The sequence below is a fragment of the Schistocerca nitens genome, chromosome 9 (assembly GCF_023898315.1).
Source record: "Schistocerca nitens isolate TAMUIC-IGC-003100 chromosome 9, iqSchNite1.1, whole genome shotgun sequence".
Classification (NCBI taxonomy): Eukaryota; Metazoa; Arthropoda; class Insecta; order Orthoptera; family Acrididae; genus Schistocerca; species Schistocerca nitens.
This window is the reverse complement of record NC_064622.1, coordinates 178,068,301-178,095,825: the sequence shown is the minus strand read 5'-3', so window position 1 is coordinate 178,095,825 and position 27,525 is coordinate 178,068,301. Positions and strand designations below refer to the sequence as shown.

At 43.4% G+C, this 27,525-nt stretch overlaps 1 protein-coding gene across 5 annotated transcripts in view; it reads right to left on the bottom strand.

Annotated features, from left to right (window-relative positions):
- LOC126202966 (putative fatty acyl-CoA reductase CG5065) overlaps positions 1-27,525 on the bottom strand; it is a 534,251-nt gene that overhangs the window by 28,525 nt on the left and 478,201 nt on the right. For all 5 annotated transcript variants that reach the window (XM_049937106.1, XM_049937103.1, XM_049937107.1 and 2 more), the window contains 3 exons: positions 13,683-13,983; positions 9,352-9,600; positions 4,390-4,535 (listed from right to left, as the gene is read on the bottom strand). In XM_049937106.1, the coding sequence (XP_049793063.1) occupies positions 4,390-4,535; positions 9,352-9,600; positions 13,683-13,970 (683 nt within the window). In that variant the 5' untranslated portion in view covers positions 13,971-13,983. The remainder of the gene's footprint in view (positions 1-4,389; positions 4,536-9,351; positions 9,601-13,682; positions 13,984-27,525) is intronic.

Sequence of the window (27,525 nt, the reverse complement as noted above, 5' to 3'; positions counted from 1 at the left end):
CTAATCTGTGGCCTAGGAACCATTCAAGAATGGGTGTGTGAGAAAACATGGTGAGCAAAATTCAGGAAGGGGAGATGGAGATCTTGGCAGAGGGAAGGGAGGCACATTCCAACTGCTAGTTTCACCGGAGGTGTCAGGAAAACACCCCTCATGTATAGAGAGAATGGGAAACATTGTATGATCAGAAAATTGTTGAATTTTGATTGTATACAAGACCAAGAGCTTGTACTGTTGAATCTGAAGGGGCAGGATCCCCACTTCAACAAGAACACTGTCTACAGGACTAGTCTGAGCGGCTCCAATGGCCAGATGCACTCTTGATGGGGGTCAGGGCCTAACAGTTTTCAAGCTGAAGGTGCCACCAAGTCAAACATGGGAATTATAGTCCAGTCAGGATGAAACCAGGACCCAGTAAGTACAGATAAGAGTAGCACGATCTGCACCTCAAGCTGGGTGAGCGGTGAGCAAAGATATGGAGAGCAGCTTCTGCACGAAGGTGGACTTCAGGTAATGAATGTGGGCATCATTTTACCAAAAAGGAGGCCAGAGAAATGGGACTGTGCTACAATATTCAGGTACTGCATACCTAACTAGAGTTCCTGGTCAAGATGGACCATGGTATGATGGCAGAAATGCATGGCATGTGTTTTTATAGGAGAGAATTGGAAACTGTGTGGAAGAGTGCATGCGGAGGCCTGCCAAATGGTACCTTAGGTCTGGCATTCAGCACAGACCCGAGAGTGGGGGCTGTACCAAATGCAAAACTCATCGACATGCAACCCAATGGTGACCAGCAGCCCATTAGAGGTCACTAACCCATAATGGCGATGAGGAAGACAGAGGCCTGTGGAACGACTTTCTCTTGGACTCATGGGGAGACTGAAGTGCTGAGTAACTCTGAACAACCAGTGGGATAAAAACTGATGAATAAAAATTTGTAGGGGAACTAAAAACCCCAGGTCATGGAGAGTGAGTAAAATGTGATGGCTCCAAGCAGTGTTATACAGCTTATACAGTCGAAAAATATTGTGACAAGGTATTGGTATTTAGAAAAAAACATGTCAGATTGTCGTTTCCAATCCAAGCAGATGGTTGGCTGTGGATGTCCCTCCCGGAAACCACACTGACAGGGGGATGAAAGGTCCTAAGATTCAAGAAACCAGCATAATCTGTGGACAACCAACCTTTCAAGCAGTGTATAGGGTATGTTGGTTGGGCTAATCAACTGGCTGCTGTGGAGACATGTCAGGTTCTTGTCTGGCTTAAGAATTCAATAACTGTGCTATCTCTCCACTGCAAGGGGAAGGCACCTTTAAGCCAGTGGTGGACGAAGACCCTGAGGACATGTTGCCTTTGGTGAACATTCAGGTGCTGCATCATACGACTGAACTGAATCAGGGCCTGGGGATGTATCGTTGGCAGAGGCAAGAATCTGAAGTGAAAGGTTTGTTATAGGATTCAGCTTGGTGGGGAGTGAAACATAAGGAGATGTCTTCAACTTGTTACTTTTGTAGTAGAAAGGTAGCTGGATAGGAAGAGGATACTATTACTGTTACAAAGTGGGTCACAAGGTGTTCCACAAGAACCAATAAATCAGTACAAAGACCAATATGTGGGACAAGACCCAGAACAACTTTGAATGTTGGTGGCCTGTAAGACCACCCAAGATTAAGAGGCACACACCCACAGAGAGGAGATGTAGTGCTCCCAGCATTAGTTCTTACTGCATTAGATTGAAAAGTCACCCCTAATGTGCAGTCTCTTTAAAGTGATAAGGTTGGTTTAGGAAGGATGTCATTTGAATCAACATGGTGCTCAGCGGTTATCCTAGAACAGCTATTGCATTGTCTTTGGTCTACCATGGCATTCGTCGACTGTGAGGGAGATACTTAGAAAGGGGAGTAGCAGTTCCAGTGGTGTGGATCATCATGTCTGAAATGCCTTGCACAACCTCATGAATATAATCCAACATAGAGATGGCAAATGTAACAACAAAGATATAGAAAGGCCAGTTGGCTTGGTGAAGTGCCCAGTGTTGTATTTGGTCAGTCTGGCAGTAGTAAGGAAATGACAGAACAACCAGAAAGTGATCACTGTCACAATGTCACTGTGTAATGACCAATGTAGAGAAGCTACAAGATTACAGGAAGAGATCATCAATTAGAAGGCCCCTACCATATGAAGCAGCACTCACCCACATGGAGTGGTGTGTGCTAAAGTCCCCACACAGGAAAAAAGGGGGAAAAGTTGTTAGATTAATGTGGTCAATTCAATGTAAGTATATGGTCTGCCTGAAGGTAGGCGAATGTTGCAAATTATAATTGCTGAGCTTGTTTGCACCCACACCCCTATTGCCTCCAGTGAGATACAAAGGAGAATCCATTCACCGACGACATCTGTACGAACCAGAGTACAGATCCCTCCAGATGACTTCTCGGGACCAGCACAGTTGTGACAGAACACTCGATAACTGTGGAGCATTAGAAAAAATGGCCACCAATGGAGTGCATTTACTGTAGAGCAATACAAATCACGGAAGAGGAGACAATAAGATGTTGTGGTTCTGGCAGGTGACAGCAGTGCCATTACAGTTCCTCTGAATGGCCAAGTGACTGGTGTCCAAGCTAGGCATGAAGTGGCCAGGAGGGCTGGACATGGTGCAGGATCAATGCTTGTAACCAGTGAGGATGGAACCACACCACAAACATCAGCTCAGAATCCAACTGCATGGAGTACTGGAGGAGCCTTTTCCCAGTTCTTCTTCTTCTTCTTCTTCTTCTTCTTCTTCTCATCCTCCTCCTTCTCTTCCTTCATACCCTTTGGTGGGTACAGTTTGTTTAAGGGGCTATTCACACTGAGCGCAAGGACAGATGAAGAGTGGACTGCCCTGGGATTGTTTGATGTCAGGCCTTTGACTGGTGGTTGCCTCCGGAGAGGGAGCCCTGCCAAAGGTAGATGCCAAAGAAGAATACTTCTACGGTCGTGTGTGGGAATTGTTTCCCAGAGAAGCTGCTGTGGGAACCATGGGTGTGGAGATTGGTGGGAGACGGGAGATATGGTTTGAGGAAGACCAAGATGAGGGTGGGGTGAGGGGTCAGAGTCATGATGATAGTGTAATTAATTGTCAAATCCAACAGGATGTAGGCATTAATATTTCTTCTGTACCTCAGTATATGATTGACAATCAATAGATTTCTGTTACTGGAGCATCTGTTCTTTTTTGAAAACTGGTGAACATGGATGGTGATGTTCTGCACAGTTGACACATAAATGTGGATATTCACAAGGACATCTTCATGGCATGATTGTTGACAGCTGCCACATTTTGGACCCGCAGTGCAGTGGGATAACATATGCCTGAGGCCCAAACATCTGAAGAACTTCATAGGTGGTGGGATGCATAGTTTTGCAACATACCTGTACACCATGATCTTAACCTTCTCTGAGAGGACACTCCCTCCATACGTTAAGATAACGGTATCTGTATCCATACAATTATCCTTGGGCTCTTTTTGTACACTGCTGGTAAAATGTATGCCTCACCTCTGGTGATTAGACCACAGTTTCTGATCTGTTTGGAGTGCAAGATCTTTGAGGAAGGTGAGTCCTTGGATCATGTTCAAAGTTTTGTGTGGGGTAATGGTCACAAGTATGTCACCTAGATGATCACTTCCCTGCTGAGCTGTAGCCTGGGCAGCAGAGGAAGATTTAATTAATAATAACCCATTTTGCATTTTCCTCAGTCTCCACTTCCTCAAATTTGTCTTCAATGTTTTTGACAAAAATTATGGTTTCATTGCAGTAAAAATATCCACTTCAGTCATGGTACAGACCAAGTATTGGGTGACGTATTTTGCTCTTAGACATATGGCTTGTCCCTCTTCCCAAAGAGTGGCTGGAGGGAGGGAGGGCGGGGGGTGCGGGGGGACATTGTGGGGCCATATTTCTCTGCAATATAATAATCTTCCTCAACTGAAGAAACTGCTTGGGCCTTGTGGCTGCCAGCGGGAGAGAGTTTAATTTGCTTCATGTGTAAACCTTCCACTATGGCACCACCCAGTCCAAATGAGGGCTCTTTCCACGGGTACTACCCAGCCACATCTGGCCAGTAAATTGTTGTCTGGAACCTGTGATGGGTACATACTCCTTGACTTGCAAGGAGAACTTCCAGCTCAGGCACTAACAGTGCGATTCCTATGTGGTCAGAGGGGCTTCCACCACACAGGTACTTAAACAAATGGCACCTGCAGTATTCTGTACATTCAGCAGTCATAACAAAAATATTTTAAATAAATTGACTTTTCAGCTGAGCTACTGTTGTCTCTTAACTAAATTGTTTTAAGATTGACATCTGCATATTATTAATAGAAAATAGTGCTAAAGTCTTACTTTGGTGTTAGGGCATCAATGAGATCATCATCCATCCATTCCATGCATTGGATTATCTTGTCGGGATCATAGGGTGGAGGATATATCACTTCATTCACTTCCTCTCTATCACAATTGCAATACGCTGTTGACACATGGATTAGTGCCTGAAAAAAGGAAAATTTATTATATTAAGAGGTTACTTAAACATTTGAAATTCAACATAATTTCAAGAACTAGTCAAAACAGTACAGATAAATGTAACACTTAACAAATACCCACTATAACAAGAGAAGATATTTCCCATAAAATGGATCAGTTCCCTAACTGTTACAGATAATCATGGCAAACACACTTATTTCTGACTGACGTAATTGTTGGTTACAACTTGGTCTTTTCTTTTGTTTTAAGGTTATTACAATATACAAGAATCAAACTGAGAAATAAACTAAACTCAAAAATTTAATATTATGCCTTGCAATTTATTTTTATAAATTTAATGACTTCAGCTACAAAAACATCTACCATCCATAGTTTACAAGCATATGTACAGTGTGTTTACTGGAGAGGGGGAAGGTTGAATGTGTGAAAAGCTTCAATTATCTGCGTAGCACCGTATCACACGATGGAAGTTCCAAACTAGAAGTCTTAAACACAATAACAAAAGGATCTAGCTTCTTCCATCAAGTACGAAATCTAATCTGGGACAAGGAAGTCCCCCCAAAGAGCCAAACAGACCATGTATAAAACTTATCTCCTGCGAATCATGATATACAATCTAGAGGCCTGCGTCATAAATTAGAAGAGAATCAAATACAAGCATGTGAAATGAAGTTCCTTAGGTCAGCGCTACAAAAAAACTAGGAGAGAGAGAGAGAGAGAGAGAGAGAGAGAGAGAGAGAGAGAGAGAGAGCTAGGAATGATTATGTAAGGAGAGACCTGCAGGTGACATCAATTACAGAGGAGAGAATGAGTGCTTTGAGATTGAAGTGGTTCAGTCATGTGAAGTGAATGCACCTGACTCGAACTTCACTCCAGTATTTGGAGATGGAGGTACCAGGAAGAAGACCAATTGGGTGGCCTAGAAAGAGATGGACAGACCAGGTTAAGGAAGATCTCAAGAGGAGAGGAGTAACATGGGACGTAGTGGACAGAGAAAAGCTATACCAGGGCACAAACCAATGGAGACATATTGTTCACAAAGTTCCTACCCGGCTCGCTGGAAGGAAATGCCGATGATGATGATGATGTACAGTGTGTTTACCATGGTGCACTAGAATCATTTTCTCCCTCTGTGAATTGTGTGTGGGAAGGAAGACTGCTGGTAATCTCTGTATATGTCAAAAATTCTTTAATTCTGTCCTCACAGTCATTACATGAATTACATCTACATCTACCACATGACTGCTCAAATTTACAATTAAATGCCTAGCAGAGGGTTTATTGAACTAGATTCAAGCTAATTTTGTACCATTTCACTCTCAATCAGCGAGCAGAAAAAAAATTAAATCTTTACGTGTGATACAGATCCCACACCACATAGCAATACCCCAGGAGAGGCCAGACAAGCATAGTGTAAGCAGTTTCTTTAATACACCTGTTATATTTTCTAAGTGTTCTGCCAATAAATTGCAGTCTTTGGTTTGCTTTCCCTACAACGTTACCTATATGATCGTTCCAATTTAAGTTATTCATAATTGTAATCCCTAAGTATTTAATTGGATTTAAAGCCTTTAGATTTGTGTGGTTTATCCTGTACCTGAAATTTGGTGGATTCCTTTTGCTACTCATATGTATGGCTTTGCACTTTTCATTATTTAGAGTCAATTGCCACTTTCTGAATCATAAAATATCTTATCTAAATCATTTTGCAATTGGTTATACTCATCTGATGAGTCCACAAGATGGTAAATGACAGTATCATTTGCAAACAAACTAAGAGGGCAGCTCAGATTATCTCTTAAATTGTTTTTGTGTATCAGGAACAGCAGAGGGTCTGTAACACTTCCTTGGGCAACGCCAGATATTACTTCTGTTTCACTCAAAGACTTTCCATCAGCTATTTTGTACTGTGACTTTTCTGACAGGAAATCACAAATCCAGTTTCACAACTGAGGCAATACTCCAGAGGCACACAGTTTGATTAGAAGTTGCTTGTCAGGAATTGTGTCAAAAGCCTTCTGGAAATCTAAAAGTTACTCTGAAGTGAAAGTTACTCATGTTGCAACTGTTCTCAATTTCAATCCTGGAATATTTACTTCATCTTCTTTTGTGAAGGAATTTTGGAAAACTGTGTTTAGTAACTCTGTTTTATTGAAGCTGTCATCAATAACATCACCATTGTTATTGCGCAGTGAAGGCATTGACTGCATCATGACACTGGTGTACTTGACATACGACCAGAATCTCTTTGGACTTTTTGTCAGATTTAGAATGAGTGTTTCCTTGTGGAAATTATTAAGAACATCTTGCATTTAACTTCATGATAAATTAGACTGGTACAGTGTTTTAACACTCTTTTCCTGGAACGTCACGTCACAGGGTACGAGCGGCCCTCTGACTGTTACGAATCTTTGACTACATCTTGCCTATGCTTCATTCTGGCAGTCAAATCAACAGAAGGTGCTGATTGTTTGCTTAAGTCTGTCTTCATTCATTTGGGTTATTTCCTTTTTTATTTTATCATTTTTATATTCTGTGATCTACGTAAACTTGCTTTTAGGTGTATAATTATATTTTTAACCAAAATTCACCACAAGAACGCATCAAGATTATTGTCACTAACTACACTGAAACACCAAAGAAACTGGTATAGACATAAGTATTCAAATACGGAGATATGTAAACAGGCAGAATGCAGTGCTATTGTTGGCAATGCCTATATAAGACAACAAGTGTCTGGCACAGTTGTTAGATTGGTTACTGCTGCTACAATGGCAGGTTATCAACATTGAAGCGAGTTTGAACATGAACGGGTTACAGCATCTCCAAGATAGCAATGAAGTGGGAATTTTCCCATGTGACCATTTCACAAGAGTATCGTGAATATCAGGTATCCGGTAAAACATCAAATCTCTGACATCGTTGCGGCTGGAAAAAGATCATGCAAGAACGGGACCAACGACGGCTGAAGAGAATTGTTCAACATGACAGAAGTGCAACCCTTCTGCAAATTGCTCCAGATTTCAATGCTGGGCCATCAACAAGAATCAGCATGTGAACCATTCAACGAAACATCATGGATATGGGCTTTCAGAGTGCAATGGCCACTTGTGTACCCTTGATGACACACAATACAAAGCTTTATGCCTCACCTGGGCCCGTCATTGGACTGTTGATGATTGGAAACATTTTGCCTGGTCAGACAAGTCTCATTTCAAACCGTATCAAGTGGATGGACATGTTTGGGTATGGAGACAACCTCATGAATCCATGGAACCTGCATGTCAGCAGGGGACTCTCAAAACTGGTGGAGGTTCTGTAATGGTGTGGGACATGTGCAGTTGGATTGATGTGGGACCCCTGATATATCTAGATATGACCCCGACAGGTGACAAGTACGTAAGCATCCTGTTTGATCACCTGCATCCATTCATGTTCATTGTGCATTCCGACGGACTTGGGAAATTCCAGCAGGACAATGCGACACCTCAGAATTGCTACAGAGTGGCTCCAGGAACACTTCCCAGACATGAATATTATTGAGCATATCTGGGGTGCCTTGCAATGTGCTGTTCAGAACAGACCTCCACCCATCCACACTCTCATGGGTTTATGGACAGCCCTGCAGCATTCATGTGTCAATTCCCTCCAGCACTACTACAGACATGCCAAGTCCAACTCACATCATGCTGTGGCACTTCTGCATGCTCACAGGGGCTCTACACAATATTAGGCAGGTGTACCAGTTCCTTTGGCTCTTCATTGTTTTTTCTTTTTAGCAATGTATTGTATTTTATTAATTTTGTTGACTTATACACCTGGTAAGCCACTACAGACTTTAACAAGTGTATTTTTCTTTTTATTCTACATCATACAATATTTTATACATGCGTAATGATGTTAAGCTGATTGTGCATTTATTTTCTAACAGTGCCACTATGTCTCCATTACATTAGGACATGTTTTCAAAACAGGTAGGTGCATAATTTTCACATGTATGTCAGTAATACTTTTCTTTATGGCCTATTTTATTACCTTAAGCTTTACCACTCATTGTATTTGTGTGTTTCCCATGTCTGCTGCAGATCTGAATATGGTCACTGCTGACCAAAACCGACAGTTTGAGGACCCGACAAGTTTATGATAATAGATGGAAATAAATAAATTTTCTTCACTTTTTGGATCGCTATTCTACTTGCAACCATGCCACAGCTTCTGTACTATGAAGTATTTGGCCAGTGCTGCTCCTGAGGAGCAGGGTAATAAGGAGTATCTATGAGGAGCATCTAATGACAATGTTTGATCTACCTTTGACACTTATTGTTACCCAAATTATTTTGGATTCAGAACCTGTAAAAAGCTCACTAGACATTATTGTGTAATTTACAATTATAAAACATGCCGCCGCCACCGCCACCACCGCCGCCACCACCACCGCCACCACCACATACAAACTTCCTTGTTTCATAATTAACAAAATCACACATACACTATATCATCACAATGTCTTGATTTAGTAACTTTCTTTTTCTCCAAGAAAATACATGGATATGTAGTACAAGTAAAAGTTTAATGTCCAGAAAATGAAAAATCTTTGAGATCTATGTGGACAAAGACATAAAGGCTATAACAAACTCCATTTCATAACAGTATATGACAATTAAAATATTGATTACTCATAATAAAATTAAACACTGCCAAAATGGAGCTGAAGTAATGGCTTTATTAGCAATGGATTGTGTGTGCTCCTTGATTATATGTACCAATTATATCAATTAAAAAAAAAAAACCACACACATCACTGTGAATGATAATTTTTACCTCAAGGCCCAGCATACGATGACACAGCTCGACAAGGCGCTTTGTGCCTAGCATGTTAATAGTAACAGAGAGCTTCAGGGCTTCATCAAACTTCACTGTAGCAGCTGAATGGAAGACAACAGAAACAGTGCGAATCAGCAGGTTCTGGTCAGACTGGCTAATTCCGAGTTCAGGTTCTGTAACATCCCCTTGAATTGGCACAATTTTGTTCAGCTCTTGCGGACGCTCTTTCCTCAGGCGATCAAATAGCTGAAATTATTAACAGATATCATTAGCTACAAATATAAATATCATTCTCTCTCTCTCTCTCTCTCTCTCTCTCTCTCTCTCTCTCTCTCTCTCTCTCTAAAAATGGCAATTTTTTAAAATATAAACAGTGTGTATAATTCCTGCACATTCAGGTACGAATTCTGGTGGGAGATAACTTCTGTCATTTAGATTTCAACTACAAGTCCTGACAGCATCATTCTACCTCCAAAATTATGAGATGTTTAAGAAATTTGTTAGTCATATAAGGTTAGATATTTGTATGAAATTTACACACTGCCATTTTATAGTCTAAAATGAAATACACTATGAAAGTAGTAAAAGTTTTACACAGAATGCCATGATTAACAGTTTCAGCTGCAGTTTTATGCACACTGAATGTGTAAGTTACATTCAACTTAGTGGAGACCTAGAGTTTGCAGAATGCTACAAACCGACACATTTCATCACTTTTGTTGATGGAAGGATGCTAACGCAGCTCTGATGCGCAGAATCAACTAACTGTTTTTCCATGTGCATTTTTGATGATCTGGAAGTGTCAGTATTTGGTACCACAGAATTAGATGGTCAGAAAGATGAGGGGGAACTGGAAGAATCTTCAACATTAGACATAAAGACCAAACACAATGAACAATGGCCAATAACTCCACAATTGGTTTACAATTTAAAGCACTAGAGTCACACTGGGATAAATATTTACAATAATTTAGACAATCACCATGAGGTTAAAAAGAGAAACCTAATGAATCAGTATCTTTATATGTTCTGCTTTCTGCTGTGTTACTTGTAGCTGTCATTAAACATGATGACAACATTGAACTGTTGAAATGTGACAAGGAATGCAATAATAATAGTAACCCATAGTGTCTTACTTTTTACAACAAAATACTCTACAACACGAAAACAGCTGGGAGCACAAAAACCCATATAAAGATAATAAATCTATCACTTCCCTCTAAATATCAATGATATTTTGGGTTGAGTTTCACTCTGCATTCCAAAGTCATCCACACTTGCTTATTTGTTGCAGATACAGATTGTGAAGTGGGTGTTTACCATCTTCCTACGACATCAAACACGTGTAGCACTTTCTGTCACATTTCCTACTGGTTATGGGCTTTAATGTTTGTTACAATAAATATTCGATTGAGTCAGTTGTCAAGACCTTAGGTGGCATGCCATTTACATTGATTACAAAAGTTTTGTCATTAGATTAAACCACTGTCTTTGGTTCATCCACATTGCAGTGGGTTTTGGATATCATCATGGCATATGAAAACTTACTCGAACAATTGGAGTTTCAGAGAAACAAGAAGAATTGAACATGCAGTTCTCTTTCTAGTAGTATGCATAATAACTCACCTCACAGATATTGCACTAAATCTGACACTTTAGTGACACAGCTCATTGTATTGGCAAGGGATTCATTGGGAAATTGATTGATTGACTGTAGACTGTTTTGGCCACTGTTAAGCTGAGGTCCTCCCTAAATGCTATTCCCAAATCCACTCAACCAACAGGTTATGTCCTAACCCAGTTTTCACATGCATGTCTTTCAAGATGTAGTGTAGATGCCTGTGTAGTTGTTACATCAGTCTGTCTGACGCAAGATGGTTGGCAGTTGTACATACCAGGTATTCAACTTAAAGGCTGCCTTGGGTGGAACATCCTTTGAATAAATATAACTAGTTGCTTTTTTGTGGGTAAGTAATTTGGGTAGCACAAGAAATGATTGTTTTCTGTCACGAAATATACATCTTATTTGACAGTGGACTCATATAGGAACAAATGTACCAGCTTTACGTTGGCAGGGAATGTGCAGATGAACAAAATTCTTGCAGCCATCTTACATATTCGGCCAGAAAAAAGATTTTTTAACCAATCACATTACTCACTTTTACAATTGTGAAGTGATGGGGTGCCACGCTGGCAGAAGCCCGCTATTATGAATGGACGTATGCGCAACACTGAACGGTTGTAACATAGCTTTTTATTTGACTGTTGTACTTTAATGCATTAGAGTAATACACCTGCTGAATTGATAATGCATGCCTTCAGCTCATTATTTTGCTCCTGAAAATGAACAAGAGCTCGTAATAGATCTTTGACATTACTGGATTAATATAGGAGAGTAAATCCAGTGGTACAGTCTGCTTGCCATCACAATGGTTCTTGTTGCTTGTGAACTGTGCAGTACAATACTAATTCTGTAAGCTGATGTGCTGAGCACTGTCAGGCCTTTGACAGAAAATTAATTTCACTGTGGTCCTGTGAAGAATTCGAACTGCCAGCCTTCGGGCATATGCAAGAAACGTTTATTGGCTGTGTAAGAAGAGGTTAGTTTGCGAGTGTACGAAGGCCAAATCACTTGAGTGAGTGCCACCTGTTGGATAAAAAATTCCAAAGGCATCCACATTGTGGTGAGTGCACTTAGTAGTGTGGTTCCTGCAGCAGTTGCGAAACTGTCATCCATTACAGCAAGGGACTCTCTAAGATGGGGACGTTATTTTTCAACCTAGAGGAAGTAGTGTTTGCTGCATCTATTCATTGCAATAAATATCCAGATTTTGGCGGTATTTTAAAAAGTTGCTAACTGACACTGCCAATACTAGGTAGTCAGGGACCAATCTGCACTGGAAGTTTGTTAATCTTAAAACCCAATGCAACTTGTGTCATGTACAAATTTGCACGGAACTTCCACTCTTTCCTTTGGTGGTAGTATTCCTTGTGCATTCACGACTCTCAGGAATTGCATCTGTGTACCTCAAATTGGCAATACAAGGTATGTGCTGTCAAAAACTGTTGAGTATCTGCTGTAGGTGACTAAGGTACCGGACATCCATAGCTGACACATGTGGATCATTAATGAGTAGACAGCAGAAATCGAATTCTTGAGTGATTTTGTCAATGATCCACTGGAGTGTTTGTATGGCACAGCACAGCCCAAATGGCATTCCCAGAAACAGGATGCTTCCTCTGCTCATCGGGTTCCTGGGGCGTGGAACCACAATCAGTGCACAGCGCTACGAAGACACTCCGCAGAAATTGCAAAGTGCCCTGCGTCAAAACGCCCAGGAATGCTGTCGGAGGTAATCGTCCTGTTGCACGATAATGCCTGCCCCCACGCTGACAATCGGACAAAGGCTACGCTTCAGCAATTTGGTTGGGAACACTGCAACGTCCTCCGTACAGCCAAAATCCTAAACCTCTTTCACGACCTGCAGAAAGGCACACGTGGACGTCAGTTTCAGTCTGACGAGGAAGTGCAAGACTGGATGAGGTTGTGGATCTTCTTGATGGAATAATTTACCAACAGCCGTATGTATTGTAGAAGTTTATTTTATTTTATGAACTTCTATGTGCTACCAGTTTCGGCATTACATTGAGGCCATCTTCAGGCCCCACTCGTCATAGTCGTAAAATCGCTATACACGGAAGGAGCCATATAACTGGATCTGTGAATCAAATCGTCCTGCAACAGCTCTTGGTGGCCAGGCGACACAGACTGACACTGCCTGAAGATGGCATCAATGTAATGCCGAAACTGGTAGCACATAGAAGTTCATAAAATAAAATAAACTTCTACAATACATACGGCTGTTGGTAAATTATTGCATCAAGAAGTTCATGCCAGCCATTGTCCCACGATCCATAATGGATCAACGAAGAAGGTTGTGGATCAGTCAGCAGCCGATCAAATTCTACTTAATAGGAATTGAGTGTCTTATGTCCCAGTGGGATAAGTGTCTGAATGTATGTTGTGATTACTTGTGAACAGAACCATTCCATGATCCCCTGCTACACTGAATACCAAACACACATTAGATTCCATGATCCATTTGACTGCCACTCAGATACTGAATAATCCGTTGCAGTTTTTCGGGTTTAAATATCGCAGCTTGTCACTGTAAGTAAATTTACGCTTATAGTTACGACCCGCATGTTGTTGTGCATTTTGTTTTTGCCGCTACAGTACGCCACGATCGGCAACATGGTTACTGGGGAGCGCGAATTGCCAACAAATCGTATGACAACTGTAATATAGGAGAGATGGTGATACTCACCGGTCCGCTGAGGAGCTCTGCGATCCGCGCCTGCACGTCATGGCCGCGCTTGGGCCGGACCAGCAGGTAGATGGTCTTGATGCCGGGACACGCCCACAGCAGTTTCTCAACGAGCACCTTGCCCATAAAACCCGTGCCGCCCGTGACCAGCACCGACCGCTCGCTGAAGAACTGCGACACCGACACTGACGTCGACGCCGACGCCGGCGTCGGCAGCGCCACACTGACACCCCCGCTGCTGCCGCTGCCGCCGCCGCCGCCCCCGCCTCCACCACCCCCGTCCGCCATCTCGCCTGCTACACTGAATACCAAACACACATTAGACCTTCCAAGTTTTTGGAAGAAATTGATCACATTCTTTCAACAGCTACATCTACGTTTGGGACTGGCAAATTTTTAAAAATATCGGTCTATGTCGCACGTAAATTGAAGGCGAAGAGGGGGGAAGGGATGAGAAGGGATTACTGATGTCAGCTGGATCGGGACATTATGCGGAATCAACGGCAACGAGCGAAAATGTGTACCTGACTAGGATTCGAACCTGGGATCTACTACTTACTAGGCAGATGCGTTAACCACTGAGCCATCTGGGGACAGTGTTGTCGCAACTGCGCGGACCGTCTCGGCACGCCTCATGGTCGACCCACACTCCCATCGAGAGCCACCTATCCGCAGCCCCTGTCCATTTTCTTCATGTTCGCTACTCAGATTTCCACAGGAGGTCGGACGTACTATGCATCTACACTAAAGATCATATATGTTGTATCGATATTTTTAAAAGGTGTCGATATTATCGAGCCAAAAATACTTTTCAAATATCGATATTTTCGGCCCATTCCCAGGCTTGAGAAGTCTCGGGACCGTACAGACTTCACACAACAGGAACGTATTTTCCATTAAATACCAGTGCAGTAATGCGTGTGATTTTGTGTCAAGTCTACTTCAGTTTTACAGTGCGTCTATCAGACGCATGGCTGATGACATACGGAAGTTTGGGCCTGGCCGTCAGTCGTGGACGAATAACCAAATGGTACGGCATCCGCTCGCGATACGTGGGAAATTCGGTTCGTGTCGCGGTCCGGCACAAATTTTAACTATCGTCATTCCATTCTACAGCTGATGGAAGCCCTTATTCCCAATTGCGAATTCATTTGCTGTGTTTCGTAACGGCTGTGGTCGCCGCAGTGCCTGTTCCGTAGGACTGGCATACATGCCCAAAGGAACTTTGCATCGTGATCAGAATAAGACAGGCACTGCAATATCGTATCGTATCTTTTCTTGATCCAGAAACTCGGGACGTACGGAGAGCGCACACTCTGCCTCATAGTTGGGAGCAGCGAGTAGTAATTTCCACCAGTCTTAATACAATGTTGCCACCAAACGTGTTCATTTTGCACCTCGTAGCTAACATTTGCAGTGGTAGAAATGACACACGGAAGTTGCAAACTTTCATGAATATGCAGTGTAGATACATTCATGATGACCATTTGTAATACTGAATATGAAATTAAATTGAGCCCATTCTAAGACACTTACAGTAAGAGTAGCTAGAATGGGAAAGAAGTCTGCCAATGAGAACTACAGAGCCGATGAGTCAAGACAAGACAGACAATAAAGATTATTACTTTCGATGCTGAATATTTAACACCCATTAATCGAATGTCGATCATTTAGGCGCAGGAGATATATATATCGATATAATCACGAAAAAACATGTATATTTTATCATTGGTTATTTTTTTGCTCGTCCCTAATCTACATCTGCAAATACACTGTGTAGTGTACAGCAGAAGGGTACTTGGCGTGGCACCACATGTTAAGACTTCTTCCCGTTGAAATCGCGTATGGAGCGCAGGAAGATTTACTGCTTAAATGCTTCCGCAATCAGTCTAATCCCACCTGCATGGGCTCTGCGGGAACGATATGCAGGGTGCCGAGGACTATTTCTAGATTTTTAGCTTAATATTGGTTTTTGAAATTTTGTAAATAGGCTTTCGCGAGATTACTGGCATCTATACTTCAGAGCCAAGCAATTTAGTTTTTTTTGTTTTTTGTTTTTTTCCCCAAACAATTTCCGTGACACACTCCCATGAGAAACATACATCTGTGACAATTCGTACTGCCCATCTTTGTGTGTGTTCAGTTTTCCCGGTCAGTTTTATTTGGTATGGGTCCTACACATTTGAGTAACGTCCCTGGATGGGACGGAGCCTGTGCGATCATTCCATTTACATCCATACAAACTGTTAGTCTTTGATTCATGAATTCCAGGATGAATGTGAGAAACGCAGAAGTTGGGAGAGGTCGTTCTGTTTGAGCTACGGTGCGAAAGGTGGCAACTGATCCTCAATAATGATGAGTGTGAGGTCATCCACATGAGACTAATAGGAATCTTGTAAATTTCGGTTACTCAATGAATCACACAAATCCCAATGTTGCAAATTCAACTAAATACCTATGGATAACAATTACAAACAACTTAAATTGGAATGATCACGTAGATAATGTTGTGGAGAAGGTGAACCAAAGACTACGTTTTATTGCCAGAATGTTTAAAAGACGCAACAAATCTATTAAAGAGACTCGCTACATTAGGCTTGTCCCTAATCTGCTACAGTATTGCTGTGCAGCATGGGATCCGTACCAGATAAGATTAACGAAGGACATCTAGGAAGTTAAAAGAAGGGCAGCTCGTTTTGTATTACGCCAAGTAGGGGAGAACTTGTCGCGAATATGATATGCGAATTTGGGTGGCAATCCTTGAAACAAAGGCTCTTTTTGTTTCGGCGACATCTTTTCACGAAATTTTAATCTCCAGCTTTCTCCCCCAAACTCGAAATATTTTATTAATACCCACCAACACAAGGAGAAATGATAATTGTAATAAAGTAAGAGAAATAAGAGCTCGCATGGGAATTTTTAAGTGTCCGTTCCTCCCGAACAACGTTCGAGAGTGGAACGATAGAGCAAAAGAATGAAAGTGGTTCGATGAATCAACTGCCAGACACTTAAGTGACAACCGTAGAGTAATCATGTAGATCAAGATACAGACCTCATTAAGTTTGAGCTCATAATATACTTTAGGATTCTACAACAGAGAGACGTTAATAAGTTTTGGGAGGGGGTACTTTTGCGAATAGTTTCTGCTACCCTTCTTGCAGACGGGAGTAACCTGGGCTTTCTTCGAATCACTAGGCACAGTATTTTGTTCAAGCTAGCTACCGTATTTTCATCCAGCAGTGTAGCAAGAACTAACTACGCGGGAGTTTGTAATATTGTAACATCGCTACTGAATCCAAATTCGGAAAATGTATAAAACAGTGTACCATTAAAAAGCGATACAGACTGGAGAGAGACGGTCTATGCATAAGGTGAGCGGCGCATTGTCTTCTCTGACCAGAGAAGTCAGTGGTATGACAAGACAGACAGTGAAGTGGGAACGTGAACGAATGTACTTGGGTGTCTCCTCCACGTGAAAGGGTACAATATCAGCATGTGTGATCGAATCTATATTCCGCAAGACACCATACAGTATGTGGCTGAGTGTACTAATGATAACCCCCTCCTCCTCCCGCCCCCGCGAATGTTAAATGGCAACAAGGACTGTGACTAAGTCTCCGAATGAGCACGAATTTCTCTCGTTTTCCCCCTGCTGGTATTTCGTGGGATGTATGTGGGAGGATTATAACATGTGACTTTTCTTAGAACAAACGCTCTCGGATTTTAAATGACAAACTTCTCCGTAATGCAAAAGGCCTCTTGCAGCGTCCGCCACTGACCCACTCGATTAAGCCGTCGCGCTTACTCACCGATCCCATGACGAAACGTACATCTCCTCATTCGACCTTCCCTATCTCGTCCTTTAATCTAACCTGATAAATATTCGAGACTGATGAGCAACAATGAAGACTCAGTCGAACGAATGTTTCGTATGCCATTTCTTTAGTGGATCAATTACCGGTTCCGGTAGTTACTGGCTTTCTTCTTAGCTTTCGAGATGGTTATAATGTCAACTTCCGCCGTATGCAGCAGCCCCTGCATTAAAATACATTATTTGAATGTTGAGGCAGCTACTCACATCGATACAATTAACGCTTTACAATGTAGGCCTAATATTATGAAAAAAAATCTGAAGATGGGCGATGACTGCCGGATACTGAATCGCAACAGAGTGTGTAGTACAAGGAGTGTTATTAAAGCAAGTTATGTTTAGAAATTCTTCCACTGCAACGACGTGATCGCCATTTTGTGCATGCGCGCTGCGTGCCGCACTCCGTTGGCAAGCCACAGAGTCATTCGCCGTATTTAAGTTTATTTGGGAGTATTTGAAATGCCTCCTCCGATTGAGAATCCAACCGAATGTGAAATACGCGCTTTGATTCGTTTTCTTAGTGCTAAAGGCGTGAAAGCGGCTAATAGGTGCTGAATCTTTTTACAGACACATGCCTACCCTTATATTCTACGTTAAGGTTGCTGCGAACGGTTATTTCTAGTTTTTTTTTGTGGCTGTAACTGCTCCCGGTGATTTATCGCTAATAACGTAATCGAGCATTACAGGATTCTTCACCTAGTTATGGGCTGTACGTTACATTTATTTACGTCCAGGGTAAAATGCCACTCCCTGCTCCAATCGTCGATTCGTCCACGAATAGCCTCACACAGACATCAGCGTTATCCGCTATATCATTATCATAAATTATTAAGAATAACGGCCTTTAACACTCCCTTGGGTGACTCCCGAAATTAACCTTGCGTTTGTCCATTCTGTTCAGTTAAGAATTTGTTGAGTTGTAATTGATACAAAGTAGTGAATTCATTTAAAGATCAGGTCTCATAATCTGTAACCTTGTGTTTTGTTCACTAAACGAGAACACGGATCAGTATCAAATGCCTTCTCTGTTTGCGAAATCCATGTTACGTTTTATGGAAGAGTTTTTAGTTTTCACAAAGCGATTATGTACATGACTAGAAAGCGCCTTGATACCAGTGATATACATCGTGTGGTCTGCCCGACGACCCTTCTTGGAAGCGAGTGTCACCTATTTCCAATCGTTTCGTATCCTTCGTTGCTCCAGCAATCCATAGTAAACAGCTGATAGAAAGAAGAAGTTCTGTCACATAATTTTTGTAGAGTCGCTCTCGTAACTAATCTGCTCCAAGTACTTTCCAACTGCTTAACGACTGTAGCTTAACTATGTAACGTTGGAACAGCACTGGATGGCCAAATACGCAGGTCTGGTACGGTTTTCAAGGGAATCTTATGCCGTTATTTCAGCAACCTGGTTCCACGTTGGGTAGTGATGCTGGAGGTGGACAGCGATCACGAGCCGTTCTCTCCAAAGTAGACAACAAAGGCCCGATAATATTGTGATCTGGTGACTGGGGTATATCAGAAAACCAATCCTGGACTGTGTGAGCCGCGTAAACAGGAGCCATGTCGCCTTGAACAACCATTGTACCATGTGATGGACCTTAACAGCCAAAATGATCACGTAATCCTTGGCAGTAATGCAACTTTCCTAGTACCCATGGAATACAACAATACAGCTGCCCAAATTATCACAGAATCCCCTAGTGTTCACTCTTGGGACGTACACTCGACCAAACAGTGTGAAACAAGACTCATCCAACCAAATGACATTCTCGCATTGCTCCACAGTCCAGGTATTATGGTCTCGGGCACACGTTTTCCTCTTACAGGCATTTGTATAACTAATAAGTGGTTTTGAAATTCCACCTCGGCCTGCAGTTCCCTGCTTATGGACCTCCCTCCGTGTTGTTTTGCTGCTGACACGGTCGTGAGTGTGACACAATTCAGCAGTGACTTTTGTAGCTATCGTCCACTTATTTTTAGTCACAATCCTCTTTAATGATCATCCATCAAGATGACTCAACACACAATTTAGTACGCGCTGTCATTGCGTGAATAATGTTATTTCTGCTTGAAACGTAACAGCCCAGTAAGGCTTATTTAAAACGAACATTTCCCAGTCTAATTCCACGATCGCACATGTAAACAAAATATGTAACTCGCCTAGAAAAACTTATAACTGAAAAAATAACGGTTTAATCTATTTCAGTTCAAAGCGTAGAAGCTCTATAAATGAAGGGAATAATTCCCGCTAAGGGAGTCTCTAGTAGTTAATAAAAACAAACGTATTATTGTAATTTCTTATTTGAGAGTTTATTCTCGAATGGCATAACAGATAGGTACTAATATCATAGTGTACTTACTGTACTGAACAGACATACGTTTATATATGTATTTTCAGTTTTTTGTATAAATTTTAATTGTTAATTAATCAAATATTCATTTTAAACAATGCCGGGGATTGTTCGGGATTATTTGGAATATACACTCCTGGAAATGGAAAAAAGAACACATTGACACCGGTGTGTCAGACCCACCATACTTGCTCCGGACACTGCGAGAGGGCTGTACAAGCAATGATCACACGCACGGCACAGCGGACACACCAGGAACCGCGGTGTTGGCCGTCGAATGGCGCTAGCTGCGCAGCATTTGTGCACCGTCGCCGTCAGTGTCAGCCAGTTTGCCGTGGCATACGGAGCTCCATCGCAGTCTTTAACACTGGTAGCATGCCGCGACAGCGTGGACGTGAACCGTATGTGCAGTTGACGGACTTTGAGCGAGGGCGTATAGTGGGCATGCGGGAGGCCGGGTGGACGTACCGCCGAATTGCTCAACACGTGGGGCGTGAGGTCTCCACAGTACATCGATGTTGTCGCCAGTGGTCGGCGGAAGGTGCACGTGCCCGTCGACCTGGGACCGGACCGCAGCGACGCACGGATGCACGCCAAGACCGTAGGATCCTACGCAGTGCCGTAGGGGACCGCACCGCCACTTCCCAGCAAATTAGGGACACTGTTGCTCCTGGGGTATCGGCGAGGACCATTCGCAACCGTCTCCATGAAGCTGGGCTACGGTCCCGCACACCGTTAGGCCGTCTTCCGCTCACGCCCCAACATCGTGCAGCCCGCCTCCAGTGGTGTCGCGACAGGCGTGAATGGAGGGACGAATGGAGACGTGTCGTCTTCAGCGATGAGAGTCGCTTCTGCCTTGGTGCTAATGATGGTCGTATGCGTGTTTGGCGCCGTGCAGGTGAGCGCCACAATCAGGACTGCATACGACCGACGCACACAGGGCCAACACCCGGCATCATGGTGTGGGGAGCGATCTCCTACACTGGCCGTACACCACTGGTGATCGTCGAGGGGACACTGAATAGTGCACGGTACATCCAAACCGTCATCGAACCCATCGTTCTACCATTCCTAGACCGGCAAGGGAACTTGCTGATCCAACAGGACAATGCACGTCCGCATGTATCCCGTGCCACCCAACGTGCTCTAGAAGGTGTAAGTCAACTACCCTGGCCAGCAAGATCTCCGGATCTGTCCCCCATTGAGCATGTTTGGGACTGGATGAAGCGTCGTCTCACGCGGTCTGCACGTCCAGCACGAACGCTGGTCCAACTGAGGCGCCAGGTGGAAATGGCATCGCAAGCCGTTCCACAGGACTACATCCAGCATCTCTACGATCGTCTCCATGGGAGAATAGCAGCCTGCATTGCTGCGAAAGGTGGATATACACTGTACTAGTGCCGACATTGTGCATGCTCTGTTGCCTGTGTCTATGTGCCTGTGGTTCTGTCAGTGTGATCATGTGATGTATCTGACCCCAGGAATGTGTCAATAAAGTTTCCCCTTCCTGGGACAATGAATTCACGGTGTTCTTATTTCAATTTCCAGGAGTGTATATATATATATAGGGTTACCATATTGGCATAAGGGAGTCAGTACTTGTGTGATTTTGGACAGAGAGCATGTAGCTGGTTGTGCATAATTAATTCATTATTGTAAGTATATAACAACTTATTTCAGATTTGTCAAGATGTTTTTTAATTAATCTGAGAATACAATAAATGTTCAAGGGAAACAACAAGCAAGATCAAGCAAGATTAATTATTTAAAAAATAACTTTGTAGTTTTTTTCTTTTCTTTTTCTTTTTTTTCAGTCACTGTCTCACGACTTATGCAGCACTTGATTGGCAGATACGATAAGTAAAAATTACCCCTAACAATGATATACGCTTTACCTGTATGCGGTATAAATCTTCGATACGGTGCCGCTTGAAACACCGAACATTTCGCCTACGTAGGTTACGGAAACACCCACCATACGAGCCCCAACAATTTGTCCACATTCGACTTCACGTGTCTCCGGCATAATGCACGCAGAACCAGACAGAACACCACTGTTCCGACCACGACTGGCACTTGCAACGTACTGAGGACACTGCAGAGGTGCCCTTCGTGGTCAAATACAACAGTGCAGTCTAGCATTCCATTCATGTTGTGGCATCCATTTCTCGCGATGTTTACATATTCTTTGCAACCCCTACAGTTGCAAATGAGCGTACAGGTTCGTCCGGCGCTGTCTGGACGCTGCAGCATTCGAAGTGGTGTAGACCTCTACATCCACGGTTTCACTGTCTAGGTCTCACAAACGCCTCAGACTGCAATGGACACGCGAACGCCATCTCTTCGGTCACATTCTTCGAAGAACGAATGGTACAATTGTTCTGGTGTCCTGCAAGTTCACCTGCCAAGTCATCCACGGTGCGTGTGTCTGATATGGCTAGTCGGTAACTTGTTTGTCATGGGCCTCTAGCAGCCGTGCGGACGCTTCGTGAACTCGCACGGAAGTGAAACATTCTCCAGGTTCTTGCGCCGTTTTAAGAGGCTCTGTATGCAGTATGTTAAACCTTTGCACAAACTAAATTTTCTAGGTCAGAGATCATGGACTGTTCTGCACTCGTAATCGTTCGCGAACTGTCTTGCTCTGTATCTGTGGCCTGGATGACGAAAAACGGAGTGGCAGACCGTCTCTCTGTGAAGAACTACAGAAGAGAATTTGAGGCCTTGATGTCGCTATACTGGTATACCATAAGCGAAGAGATTGGAAGAAAACTGAAAAGCACTCATGGTTTACTTTTCAACATCTTACACAACGGTTCAAAGGGCTCCAAGCACTATGGGACTTAACATCTGAGGTTATCAGTCACCTACACTTAGAACTACTTAAACCTAACTAACCTAAGGACATCACACACATCCATGCCCGAGGCAGGGCTCGCCCTGCGACCGTAGCAGCAGCGCGGTTCCGGACTGAAGCGCCTAGAACCGCACGGTCGCAGCGGCCGGCCTTACACGACGTTTCGAGCATAACAAATGTTGCATCCTACTGATTTCTGCTACTGCTCACATCCGTTCAAGAAGCCCACCGAGTCGAGACAGCAGTGGAAATTTTGCGGTTGTGTCAGGCCAATATAGATTACTACTTTAGCCACGTAATCGTCATGGACAAATGCTAGCCGTATCATTACGATCCTGAGACAATGGAGCAAAAGAAGCAATGTAAACATGCGGATTCATGACTGCTGCAAAAGAAGAAGACCCAACCATCATCGGGCAAAGTGATGCTGGGTGGGTTTTGGGACTGTAATGGTACGGTGCTCTTAAAAAGGCCAAACTGTCACAGCAGTACACTAGCAAAATCCCTTGACGAGGGTACAGGAGGTGCTCAAGGCGAACGGTCTTTGAACAAAATCACCCCTTTGACAGCTTCCGACGTCAACGTCCCAACTCATCTTGACACACACACACACACACACACACACACACACACACAAACACACACACACACACAAACACACACGCACGCATTCTGCGATTTTGAACTATCGAATTTTGTCTCATCCCCAGATTCGCCGGACAGCTGAATGTATTCTTTTAGGTGTTAGATGTTACTGGATGTTTACGTAATTCATTTAAAGTGAACACAGTACACATTAACAAAGCGAAGCACCAGTCAGTAGCTTATTTTATAGGCTACACTGGCGATAGGCTATGTTAATTACTACCTGTAGTTAAACGTATCTGCTGAGATAAGCGAAAACGAAGGAAATAAAATTAGCTGGAGCGCTGTTGTGTGCTCATTTATACTAAATATCTTCTTTATCTACTTTTGCAGGGTAAAAATTGAGGTCTGTTTACAATGAATATTGTTATTTTGCATGTTGTTAACAGAAGCACAGGAGGTGCTGACAAGAGCTCTGGGAACGTTTTCTGAATGCTACAAGAACCTCCTGAAGCCAAACCCACACAAAACAGAGGTATGCGCTTTCTAACTGCTAAAAAGGCAGGCAGGAAGAAGACAACGTAATTTGGGAAGACATCGAGCCAGAGCACTGTTTCACACCCAAATACTTCGGAGTTGCCATTGCCCGATCACTCACTCACCGGCGGAGCTGCCCTAATACCAAACATAAGGTGTCAGCCCAAATAATCATTATGTGGAAACTTGTTGGTAGTGACGGGGTGCCCAACCCCAGGTGGTCCGTATTTGTGATATGGCACTCTGTTTCTCAGCTGGTAAAATTGCCTGCCCAGTGCGGTACAAATCCACTCACACGAAAGAAGTAGACTGTGACCTTTAATGGAAGGGCAAATCTAGTAACTGGGTGCTGGAAAGCAAGTACTGTTGCATGGCAGGCATTGATCCTCCTGACATACACCGGGAAGTAGCCGCAAGAGCTGAAAGGGGGAAGTCAAAGAAATTGAGTTAACACCAAGAGCTACACTATGTGATCAAATGTGTCAGAAAACCCCTCAAAACAAACGTTTTTCATATTAGGTGCATTGAGCTGTCACCTACTGCCAGGTACTCCATATCAGCGACCTCAGTTGTCATTAGACATCGTGAGATAGCAGAACAGGGCGCTCCGCGGAACTCACGGACTTCGAACGTGGTCAGGTGATTGGGTGTCACTTGTGTCATACGTCTGTTACGCGAGATTTCCACACTCCTGAACATCCATAGGTCCATTATTTCCGATGTGATAGTGAAGTGGAAACATGAAGGAACACGTACAGCACAAAAGTGACAGGCCGAAGTCGTCTGTTGACTGACAGAGACCGCAGACAGTTGAAGTGGGTCGTAATGTGTAATAGGCAGACATCTATCTAGACCATCACACAGGAATTACAAACCGCATTAGGATCCTCTGCAAGCATTATGAAAGTTAGGCGGGAGGTGAGAAAATTTTGATTTCATCGTCGAGCGTCTGCTCATAAGCCACACATCACGCCGGTAAATGCCAAACGACGCATCGCTTGGTGTAAGGAGCGTTAACATTGGACGATTGAATAGTGGACAATTGTTGTATGGAGTGAAGAATCACTGTACATAATGTGGCGATCCGATGGGAGAGTGTAGGTACGGCGAAAGCCCGGTGAACGTCATTTGCCTCTCCTCAGTGCAGCAATGCGTGAAGAAAGGGCTGCCATTCCCCAAGAAACCTTCCAGCACATGATTGAACGTATGCCTGCGAGAGTGGAAGCTGTCGTCAAGGCTAAGGGTGGGGCAACACCATATTGAATTCCAGCATTACCGATGGAGAGCGCCACGAACTTTTAAGTCTTTTTCAGCCAGGTGTCCGGATACTTTTGATCACATAGTGTATGTTGAAGCCTAGAAAGAGCTTTATACTGTCAACACCAGCACTAAATACATCAGGCAGCCAAAATAGATCACGTCCAAGCAGAGGTTCAGCCAGTAGAACTCTTACCAGCTGGACATAACCTGGGCTGAACAACATGAAGATCACTGAACGAAAGGGCGTTGGAAAATCTAATGAAATTGTATACAATGGTCAACACCGTGCGAATATGAGGAAGTACAGACAACGAAGGATCTGTGCCTGTGATTATGTTGTCCTGATTCTTGCAACGGGGAGTAGTTTTCAAATGCGCAAGAAAATGTTGCAGCAGCTACTCGTTTCTGCGCGAAGACAATTTGATTTCAATTCTCAACGTGTTTTTAAGCATAAATTCGTTGTATTGCTGTACTTGAAATTGTACATTTATAGAATTCTATGAGTATGCTTCTGACTCGAGTGAGTAAACAGACTCTTAAAATCTTGGGTTTACAAAATCCAACAATTTTTCGTAGCAGTGGCTAACGACAGTTTTCTTTTGTACATGCAAAAACCTTCATTTCCTGTTTAATATCTTCCAGAAGCTTGTAAGTCTTCATACCAAAATGTGTAACCCCATTCAATCTCAGACAAGAAGGCAAAATTGTTCAAATGGCTCTGAGCACTATGGGACTTAACATCTTAGGTCATCAGTCCCCTACAACTTAGAACTACTTAAACCTAACTAACCTAAGGACATCACACACATCCATGCCCGAGGCAGGATTCGAACCTGCGACCGTAGCAGTCCCGCGGTTCCAGACTGCAGCGCCAGAACCGCACGGCCACCGCGGCCGGCAAGAAGGCAAAGTCTTCATCGGAATTGATATTGTGTCTCTGGGCTATGAAAATCAGAGTCTGGCTGAAATTTAGTTTTATTATCACTCATAAATATCGTTACAGGCCGGATGTCTCTGAGAAGATGGTCGCACGCCAGGAGACTAGCGATGTTAATCACACGCCCAGCATGGCTGGCAAGGACCCGCATTGACTAATCGATTTATGTTTAGTCTACGTATTTATACTTGCGTAAGGATGTTTTACACTGGGTTCGCGACGACTGACGTGAAGGAGCATTTCTGAACAGTCATGCCTTTGGTGTTGAAAAAAAAAAAAAAAAAGGAATAAAAAAGGAAAAAACTCTCAGCAACAAAGGATTTAACTTATTAGAAGAAATGCATTCCCTATATCGTCTGTTTATCATTTCCATTTTATTTTTATTTAGTTTAATACGACGTCTTCGGCTGTGGAGCCGTCTCAAGTACACTACTGGCCATTAACATTGCTACACCACGAAGATGACGTGCTACAGACGCGAAATTTAACAGACAGGAAAAAGATGTTGTGATATGCAAATGATTAGCTTTTCAGAGCTTTTTTTGTGGGGTTTAAGGGCGCTCAACTACTGAGGTCATTAGCGCCCAGTCACAATTGTTAGAGCACATAGAATCTAGTAAAACTCAAGGGGAGGGGGGAGGGGGACACCAGAAAGTCCTTACAAAGATGCAGATAAAATAAGTAAAAGAGTTAGATGTCTTTGGACAAGCCAGTCAAAGTTATAAAACGAAGAACACGAGCAGCTGCTCGAGCGTCATCAGCTAAAATATCCGGTAAAGTAGATGGCAGGGACAGGACAACACGAGATTGACTAAAGCGGGGACACGACAATAAAACATGGCGCACTGTTAATGCTTGACCACAAGGGCAATGCAGGGCTGGGTCACCGGAGAGCAGGTAGCGTTGGCTAAACCGGCAATGCCCAATCCGCAACCTGGTCAGAAGGATCTCTTCTCGCCGAGATGGTCGGGAGGAGGTTGTCCAAGCAGTTGGAAACGGTTTTACTGCCCGGAGCTTGTTTCCTTGATTGGATGACCAAGTATCCCACCACAACGACACAAGCCTCTTACAAACAACCCCACTAACGTCAGATGACGGGACACAATGGGAGGCTGGCCGAGGCAGGAGGACTGCAGCCTTGGCTGCAGCATCAGCAGCCTCATTCCCAGGCACTCCTACATGGCCGGGAACCCACAGAAAGCTGACAGGAGAGCCACCCTCAGCGAAAGAATGGAGGAACTTCTGGATCCGTTGCACCAAGGGATGGACCGGATAGGGAGCTCCAAGGCTCTGAAGATCACTGAGTGAATCAGAGCAGAGTACATACGATGAATGGCGGTGGCGGCGGGCATACTGAACGGCCTGATTGAGAGCAAAAAGCTCGGCCGTAAAGCTGGAACATTGGTCGAGGAGCCGGTATTTAAAGGTGACGGCCCCGACGACAA